This window comes from Mobula birostris, chromosome 17 (assembly GCF_030028105.1).
Source record: "Mobula birostris isolate sMobBir1 chromosome 17, sMobBir1.hap1, whole genome shotgun sequence".
NCBI lineage: Eukaryota > Metazoa > Chordata > Chondrichthyes > Myliobatiformes > Myliobatidae > Mobula > Mobula birostris.
This window is the reverse complement of record NC_092386.1, coordinates 1319639-1334545: the sequence shown is the minus strand read 5'-3', so window position 1 is coordinate 1334545 and position 14907 is coordinate 1319639. Positions and strand designations below refer to the sequence as shown.

The 14907-nt window shown below is 43.7% G+C and overlaps 1 protein-coding gene across 6 annotated transcripts in view; it reads left to right on the top strand.

The window, feature by feature from the left end:
- LOC140211466 (uncharacterized) overlaps nt 1-14907 on the top strand; it is a 122713-nt gene that overhangs the window by 34411 nt on the left and 73395 nt on the right. For 5 of the 6 annotated variants that reach the window (XR_011889466.1, XM_072281178.1, XM_072281177.1 and 2 more), the window contains exons 12-15: nt 468-648; nt 4215-5151; nt 7032-7123; nt 10814-11108. Coding sequence is in view for 5 of the 6 variants with exons in the window: in XM_072281178.1 (XP_072137279.1) it covers nt 468-648; nt 4215-5151; nt 7032-7123; nt 10814-11108 (1505 nt within the window). In the remaining variant the exon portion in view is untranslated. Of the gene's footprint in view, nt 1-464; nt 649-4214; nt 5152-7031; nt 7124-10813; nt 11109-14907 lie in introns of all 6 variants that reach the window. The other variant, XM_072281176.1, reaches the window with a different exon arrangement.

Here is a 14907-nt window from a genome sequence, read left to right as displayed (position 1 = left end):
GCATACAAATGTGGGCCACTTATCTCAGAAATGCTGAAGGACTCGACAGGTCAGACAATATCTCTTTAAAGGAACAAACAGTTGACATTTTGGGCCAAAACTCTTCAACAGTAGTGTTTATTCATTTCCATGGATGTTTCCTGACAGCTGAGTTCCTCTAGCATTTTGTGTGTGTTATTCCAGATTTCCAGTATCTGCAGAATCTTTTGTGTTTCTGTAGGCCTCTTCAGGTGAGTTCTTGTTGCCTGTAATATCATGTATCTCAGGGATGAAAACACTTACAGAGAAAGTGAGCAGAAGAGAAACATAAGACTAAGTATCTGTCATTCAGAGAGGAAGTTGGATTGAACTCCTTTGCAGCAGGTGAACATTAGCACACGAACCTAGAGCTGAGTAAACACACCAAATTCTTTGTTTGTGGATGCTTTTATTGTATCACAATGAAAAATATTATGTTTGCGTAGCAGCCCAGAACGATTCAGGTTCTGGTAGAAAAGACGGCGCTCAGAAGCCAGTTGGAGAAGCCAAAGATGAAAGCCATACGGCGGCCAATGTTGAAGCATCACCTGACCAAGAAGCTTCTAAAAGCAAACAGCCTTCACGAGCCAGGACAAAGGGAAAGCCCAGCGAGGAAGATGAATTGTTAAGGTACAGATGATAAACTTGCATGCATATAGTTCCTTTAAGGCAGCTGTCCCCAACCACCAGACCGCAAGGCATGTGCTACCGGGCCGCGAGGAAACGATATGAGCCAGCTGCACCTTTCCTCATTCCCTGTCACGCACTGTTGAACTTGAACATAGGGTTGCCAACTGTCCCGTATTTGCCGGGACATCCTGTATATTGGGCTAAATTGGTTTGTTCCATACAGGACTGTATTTCCCCCCGCTAAGGTAGAGCGTTCCTATGAAACCTTTCGTGCAGAAATGGCCTGAAGCGAAGAAGCAATTACCATTAATTTATATGGGAAAAATTTTTGAGCGTTCCCAGACCCAAAAAATAACCTAACAAATCATACCAAATAACAGATAAAACGGAAAATAAATAACACTAACATATAGTAAAAGCAAGAATGATATGATAAATACTCAGCCTATATAAAGTAGAAATAATGTATGTACAGTATAGTAGGGAAGATGAAGGCAAAACCGGTTTGTGGGGGGAGGGGAAATTGGCATGTATGCACATGCGCACATCACACATGCGCACACAGGTGCCCGCGCAAGGCTTCAGGGTCATGGTAGTCTTTCCTGGGGTAAAGTGTCCCGGGATTTGACTGCTATTGTCCCTTATTCGGGACTGAGAAAGTTGGCAACCCTAACTGTAAAAGACATGTTGAGGTGAGTTTAACTCTACTTGAACAATCCCCCCACCCCCCCGGTCAGCCGGTCCGCAAGGATATTATCAATATTAAATCAGTCCATGGTGCAAAAAAGGTTGGGGACCCCTGCTTTAAGGTATTTGAGATAATTGAGACAATTTAAGAAGATTGGGGGGCACAATAGTATTGTTGTTTGCAAAACGCTTTATCTTGCTAGCAATCAGGGTTCAATTCCCGCCGTTGTCTGTAAGGAGCTTGTACATTCTTCCCGTGACCGTGTGTGTTTCCTTTGGGTGGTTCAGTTTCCTCCCACATTCCAAGGTTAGGGTTAGTAAGTTGTGGGCTCCCACCAGCATATCTTTGGACTGTGTTGGTCATTTACACAAATGACACCTTTCATTGTATGTTTTGATGTCAGATAGATATACTTTATTCATCCCGAGGGAAATTGGGTTTTGTTACAGCCGCACCAACCAAGAATAGAGCATAAATATAGCAATACGAAAACCACAAACAATCAAGCAACAATATGCAAACTATGCCAGATGGGAAATAAGTCCAGGACCACCCTATTGGCTCAGGGTGTCTGACCCTCCACGGGAGTAGCTGCAAGTTTGATGGCCACAGGCAGGAACAACCTCCCGTGCCGCCAAGTGTTGTATCTCGGTGGAATGTGTCCAAAGTCCAACAGTAAAAAGTTCAATATCCGGTCTACAAACACGTTCCTCGATCGTAATATGACCCGGATTGCACCATCCGTTGTTAACCAGAACAGTAAGCACCCAACTCCTTTACGCTTACTGCTCTCAGTGCACTTCCAGTCAGCCAGAATGGTCTGAAAGCCATCCATGGAGGAGTTTTGATTGGATATGTCCTCGTGCAGCCCTGTTCCAGTGAAACACATAACACTGCACTCCCGAAATGTTCTCTGACGCCTGGCTAGTGCCGTGAACTCGTCCATTTTATTACCCACCGAACTCCTCTTCTCCATAAGTCTCTGTTGTCTTGACCCGGTCCTCTTTCCTCGACTTTGTGATCTCCCACCACATCCTCTGTGTGTTTTCCTCCAGATTTCAGCAGGGGTGTCTGCCGCTCTGCTCACTAAACCAGCCGGCGTTTGCACAAACAGCTGGTCCCTGGAATACACAATGCGACCATGCTTCTGTCCCGCGTGTCGGGATGTAACTATTTCCAGCGCTAAAAACCCAAATAAAACTCTCTCTACCAGCATGTTAGAGAGGGTGCGGCTTCGACGTGTTACTGTGGAAAAAAAAATACAAAAAGTCACGTAAGTTAAAAAGTGAGAAGAAGGAAGTAAGGATACTGATTGGAACGGCTGTACCAGGCTGCATACACGCCCGGCGCATGCACGACCGGCGCATGCGCACTAAGTCATTGTGAGAAATAATCACTTATATCTGGCTGGTGTCTCCGTTTCAAAATAAAGCTAATTTTGCATGATTTCTTCTTGTCCTTTATCTGTGAGTTGAAGCAGGCACTGCAGCTCCTTTCCTCGTGGAATGGCTGTTTCTCAAATCTGACCATGTTACAGAGTTGATAAAGCTGAACTAGGAAGTACGGTGATGTCGTGAAACTTTCAGAGAGATGCACAGCAGGTTTCCAAGCTCTGATCTGAAAATAAACAGAACAGTAAATTATGTTGCTGAATCACTTACTTGCCAATCTCTGGACATTATTCAGTCCTTGTCGGCTGCATGTGGGATTTTGTAGTTGGTGTCTTTGGTGCTACTTGAAGAACATTTTGTTATGCTGACAATTTTAAGCATGATGAATAATGTGAATAAAAGGTCGGAAATTTAATGAAATAAAAAAGACTGAGAAAATATTCTAAGTAATAGAGATTATTAGAGCTTAGCTTTATTTTTCATCTGTACGGTTTGCGTCAATAATCAACACAGTCCGGGGATGTGCTGGGGGCAGCCTGCTAGTGTTGTAATGCTTCCAGTGCCATCATAGCAATTTACTATCCGTAACCCGTACGTCTTTGGAATGTGGGAGGAAACCAGAGCTTCTGGAGGAAACCTACCCAGTCACAGGGAGAACATACAGGCAGTGGTGGGAATTGAACCCTGATTGCTGGCATCATGTTAACCATTACACTACCAAGGTTAAAGTAGAATTTAGAGACATATCTTTTTTCCAAATTATTGTTATTGTAAGAATTGCATTCAAGTTGCTTGGAGTTAATTGCTCAAAACTGTCTGCACTTTAACAGATGGACCGTGTCATTCATAAAGTTTGGTTGCTGTTGAAAATTGGGAGGAAAGAAAGTGATGCAAAGCTAGCTTCTACTATTGGGATTTACTGGCTTTGAATGATGAGTGAGTTGATAGAGGGATATCAAATTAGGAGGGGTGTAGATAGGGTAAAAGCAAGCTGGCTTTTTCCACTGAGGTTGGGGGAGACTAGAACTACAGGTCATGGGTTAAGGTTGAAAGGTGAAATATTTAAGAGCAACATGAGGGCTGTCTTCTTCACTCAAAGGATGGTAAGAGTGTGGAATGAGCTTCCAGTGCAAATGGTGCATGCAAGTTCAATTTCAGTACTGAAGAGAAGTTTGGATAGGTACATGGATGGGAGGGGAGGGAAGGGGTATGGAGGGCTGCTGTCCCAGTGCAGGTCAATGGGACTCGGCGGATTAAATGTTCAGAACGGACTAGATGGGCCGAAGGCTCTTGTGTTCTATGACTCTGACAGAGACTTGTATCAGGACTTTTGACATTGGTATTATTTCATAAAATGTCTCTGTTTTTGCCATTTATTCATCTACTGCTGATGATGCTGTACTATGAATCTTGAAACTTAAGAGTTATTTCCCTTTTCTAAATATTTGAACATCTTTCTGCTTATTTTGCCAAAATGTTTGTTGCAGTGACTGTGAGAGTGACAGACCATCAACAACGACCCCCCCAGACCCAAGAGGAGATTCTAACCAACGTCAGCTTGCTCGGCCTCAGAAATTTAAACCCAACTTAAAACTGGTTGGAAGGAACAAAGCGGGTAGAAAAACCACTCCCAAGCCCAGGACATCTTGTGACAGCACGGTTGAATCCTGGGCCAATGCTGCTCAGTCAAGCCCTGACTCTGCCCAAATTGGGGCTGATACGATGGAACCCAGGGCTGACGCCACCCAATCTAGTGCCGATGCAATGGAATCTGGGGTTGATGCTGCCCAGTCGGAACTTGACTCTGCCCAGTCTGGATCTGACGCCACCCAGTCTAGTGCTGACACAACGGAATCTGGCATTGATGCTGCCCAGTCAGAACTTGACTCTGCCCAATTCACGGCCGAACTCAGCCAATCTAGTGCTGACACAATGGAATCTGGGGTTGATGCTGCCCAGTCGGAGCCTGACTCTGCCCAAACTGGGGCCAACATGATGAAATCCAGGGCTGACGCCACCCAATCTAGTGCTAATGTGATGGAATCTGAAATTGATGATGTTCTGTCCAGGGCCTATGATACCCAGTCAGAGGCTGATGATATCCACTCCAGGACTGCTATGATGGAATCCACCAATGTGATGGAACCTGGGGCCATTGCCATCCAATCTTGCACTGACGTAATAAAATCTGGGGTGATTACCACCCAATCCGGGGCCGACGTGATGGAATCTGGGATCATTGTTGTCCAATCCGCCAACATGGTGGAGTCTAGGGGCATTGCCACCCAATCTAGTGCCAACGTGATGGAGTCTGGGGCTGTCACCAACCAGTCCGAGGCTGACATAGTGGAAGAGTCACTTTTACCGTATCATGATGCTTACCCTGGAGGACGTTCTGAGATCACAAATGAACAGTCAGAAAAGGTATAAACGTGCTGTCCTGTAAGTAGACTGTTAAAACTATGTTAGGGACTAACATCTGCAGAGTTTCTTCAGCAGCTGTCCGTATTTGAAATTGATTTTTACACATTTGAAAGTTTTTGCAGCAATATTGTGAAAAGAGCTGAAATTAGCAACATCTGAACTGCTTCATCAATGTGCAGTCCCCTTCCCACGTGTTTTAGGAACAGCAGCTTCCCCTCCACCATCAGATTTCTGAACCGTCCATAAACAGCACCTCATTTGTGCTATTTATTTACATTTGATAAAATAATACACAATAATACATTTGAATTTATAGTAATGTTATGCCTTTGCACTGTACTGCTGCTGCAAAACAGCAAATTTCCTGATATATACCAGTGAAGGAGAGAAGGTGTTGATGGCAGGTTCAGAGCTGTAAAGTTGCCCGCTACTGAAAGTGGATGGGTGTGGCTGGGGTGTAGGAGAGAATAGCACCTCTGTGTTTGCATGCAGTAGAAATATTGGATCTCTTTGAAATGAATACTGTGTGTGTAATGGGCCATTCTTCAGCCAAGGTGTGCGGCAGTGTAGCATAGGTTATATCCTGGAATAGAGCCACAACTACATCATTTCCACCCAGGAAAAAAGGTCTCTGGCTGTCCACTTGATCTGTGCCTTTTGTGAGTATTACACACTCTGAGATAGGGCTGTTTGTTTGCTGCTTTGCTGCTCAAAAGGAATTGGCTTCACGAGACGGTTTATGCCTTGCACTGACATTTACACTGTCACTTTTGAGAGTGATGAGTCTGAAAGAATCAGACACCAGAAAGGTTGGGCACTACTCGTAATGAAACTGTGTCACAGGCTGTCTTGTGCTTTAAGCTATCAGGGAGATTGACGTTATTTGTACTTTGTGAATTGTGCTTTCATCCACGTTGTATGTGTCTGTCAGTAAGTCTTTGTTTCAAAAGACGGTCTGATTTACAAGTGTTCTTTTTCACAAATTTCTATATAATTTTGTGCGTTAGTAACAAGCAGCCAACATTGGGGAAAAATTCTTATGTCACTAAACTTGTACCATTGAGGCAGTAATCCTACCTTTTGAATTGAAGGCAGTCAACACCAGGAGCTGGGAGAAGTAACTTTCAACAATCATAAAAGCTAAATATGTGTTCCATATTTACACAGCAGATTAAAGAACAGGGTTAAGTGCACTCAGTTGTTTGTACGTAGAGCACAGTACAGGCCCTTTCTCCTTTTGGTCGGTCCCTTTAACCTACTCTAAGATCAATCTAACCTTCTCTCCTGCATAGCCCTCCATTTTTCTATCATCCATGCCTGTCTAAGAGTCTCTTAAATGTCCCTAATGTATCTACCGCTACCCCGGCAGGGTGTTCCATGCACCCACCATTTTCTGTATAAAATACTTATCTGTGCCCTTCGATGCACAATGTTGGGCTGTCCTCTGACATCGGCCCATACTTTCCTCCAAACATATTAATATTATGCCTCCTTGTATTAGCTAATTCTGCCCTGGGGAACAGTCTCCGGCTCTCCTCTTGATCTGATCTATGCCTCCTTTCACCTTGTATGCCTCTGTTTGTGTTTGCTCATTATTTAAAGCTTTTGTTTATATAGCAGTTTTGAGGATTTCTCCCTGATCAATTTTGATCTTCCCTTTCATGATGAGATTAATTTTGCGTGTCATCTTTGGGGAGAAAGACTGTACCTCATAGCATTTGTGACATATACAGATTTGGACAAATGTAACTGATTATTTTGACAAACACAAAGTGTTTTGCGAATGTTCGTACTCTCTTTTTGCTGGTAGTGAAATTGTCTTTCGGTGACTTTGTTCAGAAGCTAAAGTGAATGTAAATGAGCTGTGTATTTTCCTGTAGGATGTCAGTGGTATATTGAAGTCTGAAAAAGGAGCTGATAAAGCTGAAGAGGTGTCGTCATGTGAAGTTCAGGATTCTGTCACTGCTCCACGGTAATATATCGCATTTCCTGTGTTTCCCTGTTCACCTCAGTAGAGTGCACCATTGTCAAAGCAGATTCACGACTTACTCCCAGGTTGTTTTCAGTGAAGCTGTACAACAGCTGTTCAAGTATTTACAAGAATGGTTTGCCACTTCTTTTAAACTTTGTCACCATTAGGGTTAAGGCTAACCCTACTGTATTTATAAATGTGCTATATGCTTATTATTGTCCAGTGTACCAAGAACAGTGAAAAGCTTGTCTTGCATTTTGTTCATACTGAGCAATTCATTACCAGTGCATTGAGAAAGTAGCCATAGAGCACTGCAGGTCAGAAACGGGCTCTTCTATCCATCTGGTACATGCTGACTTGATATTCTGCCTAGTTCCATCTACCTGCACCTGGACCAACCGCTCTCAGCCATGCACCTATCCAAAATGACGATCGAACCCACAACTACCACTTCTGCTGCAGTTTGTTCTATAGTCGTACCATCCTCTGAGCCAAAACGCTACCCCTCAGATTCCCCTTGAATATTTCATCTTTTGCTTTCTACCCATGACCTCCAGTTCTAGTATCACTTCTCAGTGGGAAAAACCCAGCTTACATTTACCCTATCTATACTCCTCATCATTTAGTATACATCTATCAAATCTCCCCCATTCTCCTGCACTCCATTGAATAAAGTCCAAACCTAATCCATATCTTTCCTGTTGGTAGATGTTCAGAAGAGCACACAATACTCTAAATTTGGCCTCGCCAACATCTTATACAACTTCAGCATAACATCCCAAGTCCTCTACTCCTTTTTCCCAGCTGGTCTAGATTATTTTGCAAGCTTTGACAGCCTTCCTTATGTCCACTATGCCCGCTACTGCAGCATAAAAGCCAGGACCAACAGGCTCTGGGACAGATCTTTCACCAGGCCATCAGACTGATTAAAACGCTGATTTGAGTGTATTTCTATGTTACATTGGCTGTTCTATTTATTATAAATTATTATGATTGCACATTACATATTTAGATGGAGATATAACGTAAAGATTTTTACTCTTCATGTATGTGAATGATGAATGACTCACTAGTGTCGTCCGAAGGAAAGCTTAGGAAGCAATACGTTTGACTGTACCTCTTCCTAGAGATGCTGCCTGGCCTGCTGCGTTCACCAGCAACTTTGATGTGTGTTGCTTGAATTTCCAGCATCTGCAGATTTCCTGGTGTTTACGTTTGGCATCAGCTTGGCTGCAAGAGCTGCCAGAAGGATGTTCACTGATGTCCAGCTGTCCTTGGCTCCACTCCGGATCTCCTCCTCTAGCCTTCGTCTCTCCCAAGATTGCCTACAAGGCAGTGGGGCTATTTACCTGTAGCTGAGGGTCTGCTCACGAGCCCCAGGTGGTGTCCACATGCCAGTGGACCTGTATACTATGTGCGGAGGGGCCAGACTTCCTCTTCTCCTCTGTGGTTTAGCCTGAATCCGAAAGGAGTTCAGTTTCCGTGTGTCGCCAGCAAGGAGGCACGACATGAGGCTTGCTGTTGGAGAAGCTATGTAGTGGCAGGGAGAGACTTGGACATTCAGCTCTCCTTTTCACAAGACTGCTAGCCAGTGGTGGAAGCTGAAAGTGAGGCCACACTGCACATCACAACAGCCATTGTGCCACTCATTAATATAGATGATAAACAGCAATGGACACAGCACCAAAACTTACGGTACACCACTAATCACAGGCCTCCAGTCAGAGAGACACTGCTCCACTACCACTCTGCCTTCTCCTGCTCAGCCACTGTTCAATTCAAATGACCACCTTATCCTGAAGCCAAGTGACTTAACATTCTGGCCCAACCTCACATGTGAGCCTTGCTATGCGTGTACACTGCTCTTTCTTCGTCAGTCTTCTTGGTAACCATAAGACCTAAGATATAGGAGCAGAATTCAGCCATCTAGCCATCAAGTCTTCTCTGGCATTTAATCATGGATGATTCGTTTTCATGTCAACTCCATTCTCTTGCCTTCTCCCCATAACCTTTCATGCCCTGATTAATCAAGAAGAACCTATCAACCTCCTCCTTAAATGCACCCAATGACCTGGCCTCCACAGCCGTCTGTGACAATGAATTCCATCGATTCACCACCATCTAGCTAAAGAAATTTCTCCTTATCTCTTTTCTAAATGGACATTGTTCTATTTTGAGGTTGTGCCCTCTAAACTCCCCACTAAAGGAAACATCCTTATCACATTCACTCTACCTAAGCCTTTCTACATTTGATATTTTTCAGTGAGATCTCCTCTCATTCTTCTAAATTCCAGCAAGTACAGACTCAGAGGCTTCAATCACTACTCATATGATAACCCTTTCATTCCTGGAATCATTCTTGTAAACCTCCGCTGATCCCTCTCCAATGTCAGCACATCCTTTCTTAAATAAGGCATCCAAAACTGCTCACAATACTCCAAATGAGGCCATACCAGTGCCTTACACAGTCTTGGCATTACATCTTTGTTTTTATATTCTGGTCATCTTGAAATGAATGCTAACATTGCATTTGCCTTCCTCACCACTGATTCAACCTGTAAATTAACCTTTAGGGAATCCTGCATGAGGGCTCCCAAATCCCTCCGCACTCCCAATTTTTGAGTTTTCTCCCTGTTTGGAAAATAGTCTATACACTTCCCGACGCTGTATTCTAATCCTTGCCCATTCTAATCTATCTAAGTCCTTCTGTAGCCTCTCTGCTTTCTCAACACTACCTGCCCCTCCACCTGTTTTCATATTGTCTCCAAACGTTGCCACAAAACCAAGAATTTCATCATCCACGTTGTTGACATACATCATGAAAAGAAGCGGTCCCAATGCAGACTCCTGTGGAACACCTCAAGTCACTGGCAGCCAACCAGAAAAGGCTGCCTTTATTCCCACTCTTTGTCTCCTGCCAATCAGTCATTGCTTTATCCGTGTTAGTATCTTTCCTGTATTGCCATGGGCTCCTACCTTGTAAACTCCTCCAAAAACTCTTATTAGCTTGGTTAGATATGACCTACCACATGGTTCTGTCCATCCAAATACTCATCTAGCCTAGTGGCCTATTATTTCCTATCTAATTCTTAGGGTAGAAAGTAAAACAATAACAGACACAGAATGACGTGTAATAGCTACAGAGATAGTGCAATGCCGGTAGACAATAAGGTGCATCGTCCTAATGTGGTGGATTTTGAGTTCAAAAATCAATCTTGTCAAACTAGGGAACAATTCTATAGACTTATAATAGTGGGGTAGAAGCTGCTTATATATTGTTCTTTGCATTTGTATCTTCTGACTGATGGGAGAGGGGATAATAAAGAATGTCTGGATGGGTGGGGTTTTTGATTACGTTAGCTACTTTACTGAGACGGTGAGAAGTGTCGACAGAGAGGAGGCTGTTTTCAGTGAAGTGCTGAACTATGTCCAGAACACTGCAGTTTCTTGTGGTCTGGGCAGAGCAGTTGCCATACCGAGCTACCATGTATCCGGATAGGATAATTTGGTTTTACACAAAGTGCTGAACTGCTCAAAGTTACTTAGTTCACATGTGACCAAATACAAAGGTTGAGGAATATGGAGAAACTTGTATGTTATAAGGAATCATTAAATTAAAAAAATATGAAATATTTCTGTAATTTAAGTGCTGGATTTGGATTTTGTATATTAATATTTGCTTTTCTTCAGATTTGTAGAGAAACCAGGTCGATCAGTAAGGAGCCGTTTCCAGAAGCCCAAGCCAAATTTAGGGAGGGCAGTGATAAGGAAAGATGTGTCAGTGCAAGAAAGAAAAACTGCTGCACTACAAGAAAATAATATTGCGACTCAAGATATTACGGGGCTCAGTCCAGGTCTCGCTGTTAATAAAGAAAGTGAGGCTCACCACCAGACTGCAAACGTTGTGGATACAGTTCCAATACAGCAGGGCGCAGTCCGGAATCAATCCAAAGGAACCAATGAAGCAAAACTTCCAGCATCTCTGGTAGATCTAACACTAAAGTCTCTTATATTTCACATCATTTTGATGAATATGCTCATTGTGCTTTGGCATACTGGGGAGAGTTTAAACTAGAATTGTGAGGGGGGCGGGAACCGAACAGAAGAGACCGGGGAAGAGGAGGTTGGTTCACAAGTAGAGAAAGCTTGGAGACAGTGCGAGAGGGAGGATAGGCAGGTGACAGAGAAGGATGCGCTCAGACCGACGATTTGAGATGTGTCTATTTTAATGCACGGAGTATTGTGAACAAAGTGGATGAGCTTACAGCGTGAATCAGCACTTGGGAGCTATGATGTGGTGGCCATTACAGAGACTTGGATGGTTCAGCGACAGGAATGGTTACTTAAAGTGCCAGGTTTTAGATGTTTCGGAAAGGACAGGGAGGGAAGCAAAAGAGGTGGGGGCGTGGTACTGTTGATCAGACATAGCGTCACGGCTGCAGAAAAGGTGGATATCATGGAGGGATGGTCTACGTAGTCTCTGTGGGTGAAGGTTAGGAATAGGAAGGAATCAATAACTCTACTGGGTGTGTTTTATAGGCCGCCCAATAGTAGCAGGGATATCGAGGAGCAGATAGGGAAACAGATCCTGGAAAGGTGTAATAATAGCAGAGTTGTCTGCTGGAAGTGCCAGAGGATTGGAGAGTGGCTCATGTTGTTCCGTTGTTTAAAAAAGGATCGAAAAGTAATCCGGGAAATTATAGGCAGGTGAGTTTAACGTCAGTAGTAGGTAAGTTATTGGAGGGAGTACTAAGAGACAGAATCTGCAAGCATTTGGATAGACAGGGGCTTATTAGGGAGAGTCAACATGGCTTTATGCATGGTAGGTCATGTTTGACCAATCTGTTGGAGTTTTTCGAGGAGGTTACCAGGAAAGTGGATGAAGGGAAGACAGTGGATATTGTCTACATGGACTTCAGTAAGTCCTTTGACAAGGTCCCGCATGGGAGGTTAGTTAGGAAGATTCAGGTATACATGGAGAGGTGGTAAATTGGATTAGACATTGGCTCGATGGAAGAAGCCAGAGAGTGGTGGTAGAGAATTGCTTATCTGAGTGGAGGCCTGTGACTAGTGGTGTGCCACCGGCATCAGTGCTGGGTCCATTGTTATTTGTCATCTATATCAATGATCTGGATGATAATGTGGTAAATTGGATCAGCAAGTTTGCTGATGATACAAAGATTGGAGGTATAGTAGACAGTGAGGAAGGCTTTCAGAGCCTGCAGAGGGACTTGGACCAGCTGGAAAAATGGGCTGAAAAATGGCAGATGGAGTTTAATACTGACAAGTGTGAGGTATTGCACGTTGGAAGGACAAACCAAGGTAGAACATACAGGGTTAATGGTAAGGCACTGAGGAGTGCAGTGGAACAGAGGGATCTGGGAATACAGATACAAAATTCCCTGAAAGTGTCGTCACAGGTAGATAGGGTCATAAAGAGAGCTTTTGGTACATTGGCCTTTATTAATCGAAGTATTGAGTATAAGAGCTGGAATGTTATGATGAGGTTGTATAAGGCATTGGTGAGGCCGAATCTGGAGTATTGTGTTCAGTTTTGGTCACCAAATTACAGGAAGGATATAAATAAGGTTGAAAGAGTGCAGAGAAGGTTTACAAGGATGTTGCCAGGACTTGAGAAACTCAGTTACAGAGAAAGGTTGAATAGGTTAGGACTTTATTCCCTGGAGCGTAGAAGAATGAGGGGAGATTTGATAGAGGTATATAAAATTATGATAGGTATAGATAGAGTGAATGCAAGCAGGCTTTTTCCACTGAGGCAAGGGGAGAAAAAAACCAGAGGACATGGGTTAAGGGTGAGGGGGGAAAGGTTTAAAGGGAAAATTAGGGGGGGGCTTCTTCACACAGAGAGTGGTGGGAGTATGGAATAAGCTGCCAGACGAGGTGGTAAATGCGGGTTCTTTTTTAACATTTAAGAATAAATTGGACAGATACATGGATGGGAGATGTATGGAGGGAGATGGTCCGTGTGCAGGTCAGTGGGACTAGGCAGAAGGTGGTTCGGCACAGCCAAGAAGGGCCAAAGGGCCTGTTTCTGCGCTGTAGTTTCTATGGTCCTATGGTTGTTGTGATGGGAGATTTTAGTTTCCCAAATATTGATTGGCATCTCCCTAGAGCAAGGGCTTTAGATGGGGTGGAGATTGTTAGGTGTGTTCAGGAAGGTTTCTTGACACAATATGTAAATAAGCTTACAATAGATTGTACTTGATTTGGTATTGGGAAATGAACCTGGTCAGGTGTCAGATCTCTCAGTGGGAGAGCATTTTGAAGACAGTGATCATAATTCTATCTCCTTTATCATAGGATTAGAGAGAGATAGGAACTGACAAGTTAGAAAAGCTTTTAATTGGAGTATGGGGAATTATGAGGCTATCAGGCAGGAACTTGGAAGCTTAAATTGGGAACGATACGGAAGAAATGTGGCAAATGTTCAGGGGATACTTGTGTGGAGTTCTGCATAGGTACGTTCCAATGAGACAGGGAAGTTATGGTAGGGTACAGGAACCGTGGTGTACAAAGGCTGTAGTAAATCTAGACAAGAAGAAAAGAAAAGCTTATGAAAGGTTCAGAAAACTAGGTAATGTTAGAGATCTAGAAGATTATAAGGCTAACAGGAAGGAGCTTAAGAAGGAAATTAGGAGAGCCAGAAGGGGCCATGAGAAGGTCTTGGCAGGCAGGATTAAGGAAAACCCCAAGGTATTCTACAAATATGTGAAGAGCAAGAGGATAAGACATGAAAGACATCAAGTATGACAGTGGGAAAATGTGTATGGAACTGGAGGAAATAGCAAAGGTACTTAATGAATACTTCAGTATTCACTATGGAAAAGGATCTTGGTGATTGTAGTGATGACTTCCAGCAGACTGAAAAGCTTGAGCATGTAGATATGAAGAAAGAGGATATACTGGAGCTTTTGGAAAGCATCGTTGGAGAAGTGACCGGGACTGGACGGGATGTACCCCAGGCTACTGTGGGAGGCGAGGGAGGAGATTGCTGAGCCTCAGGCAATGATCCTTGCATCATCAATGGGCTGGGAGAGGTTCTGGAGGATTGCAGGGTTGCGGATGTTGTTCCTTTATTCAAGAAAGGTGGTAGAGATAGCCCAGGAAATTATAGACCAGTGCGTCTTACTTCAGTGGTAGGTAAGTTGATAGAGAAGGTCCTGAGAGGCAGGATTTATGAACATTTGGAGAGGTATAATATGATTAGGAATAGTCAGCATGGCTTTGTCAAGGGCAGGTCATGCTTTACGAGCCTGATTGAATTTTTTGAGGATGTGACTAAACACATTGATGAAGGAAGAGCAGCAGATGTAGTGTATATGGATTTCAGCAAGGCATTTGATAAGGTACCCCATGCAAGGTTTATTGAGAAAGTAAGAAGGCATGGGATCCAAGGAGACATTGCTTTGTGGATCCAGAACTGGCTTGCCCACAGAAGGCAAAGAGTGGTTGCAGATGGGTCACATTCTGCATGGAGGTCGGTGACTAGTGTTCTGCCTCAGGAATCTGTTCTGGGACCCTTACTCTTCGTGATTTTTATAAATGACCTGGCTGAGGAAGTGGAGGGATGGGTTCGTAAGTTTGCCAATGACACAAAGGTTGGAGGTGTTGTGGATGGCTGTCACAGCAGGACATTGATAGGATGCAGAACTGAGCTGAGAAGTGGCAGATGAAATTCAACCCAGATAAGGGTGAAGTGACACACATCAAAGTTGCTGGTGAACGCAGCAGGCCAAGCAGCATCTGTAGGAAGAGGTGCAGTC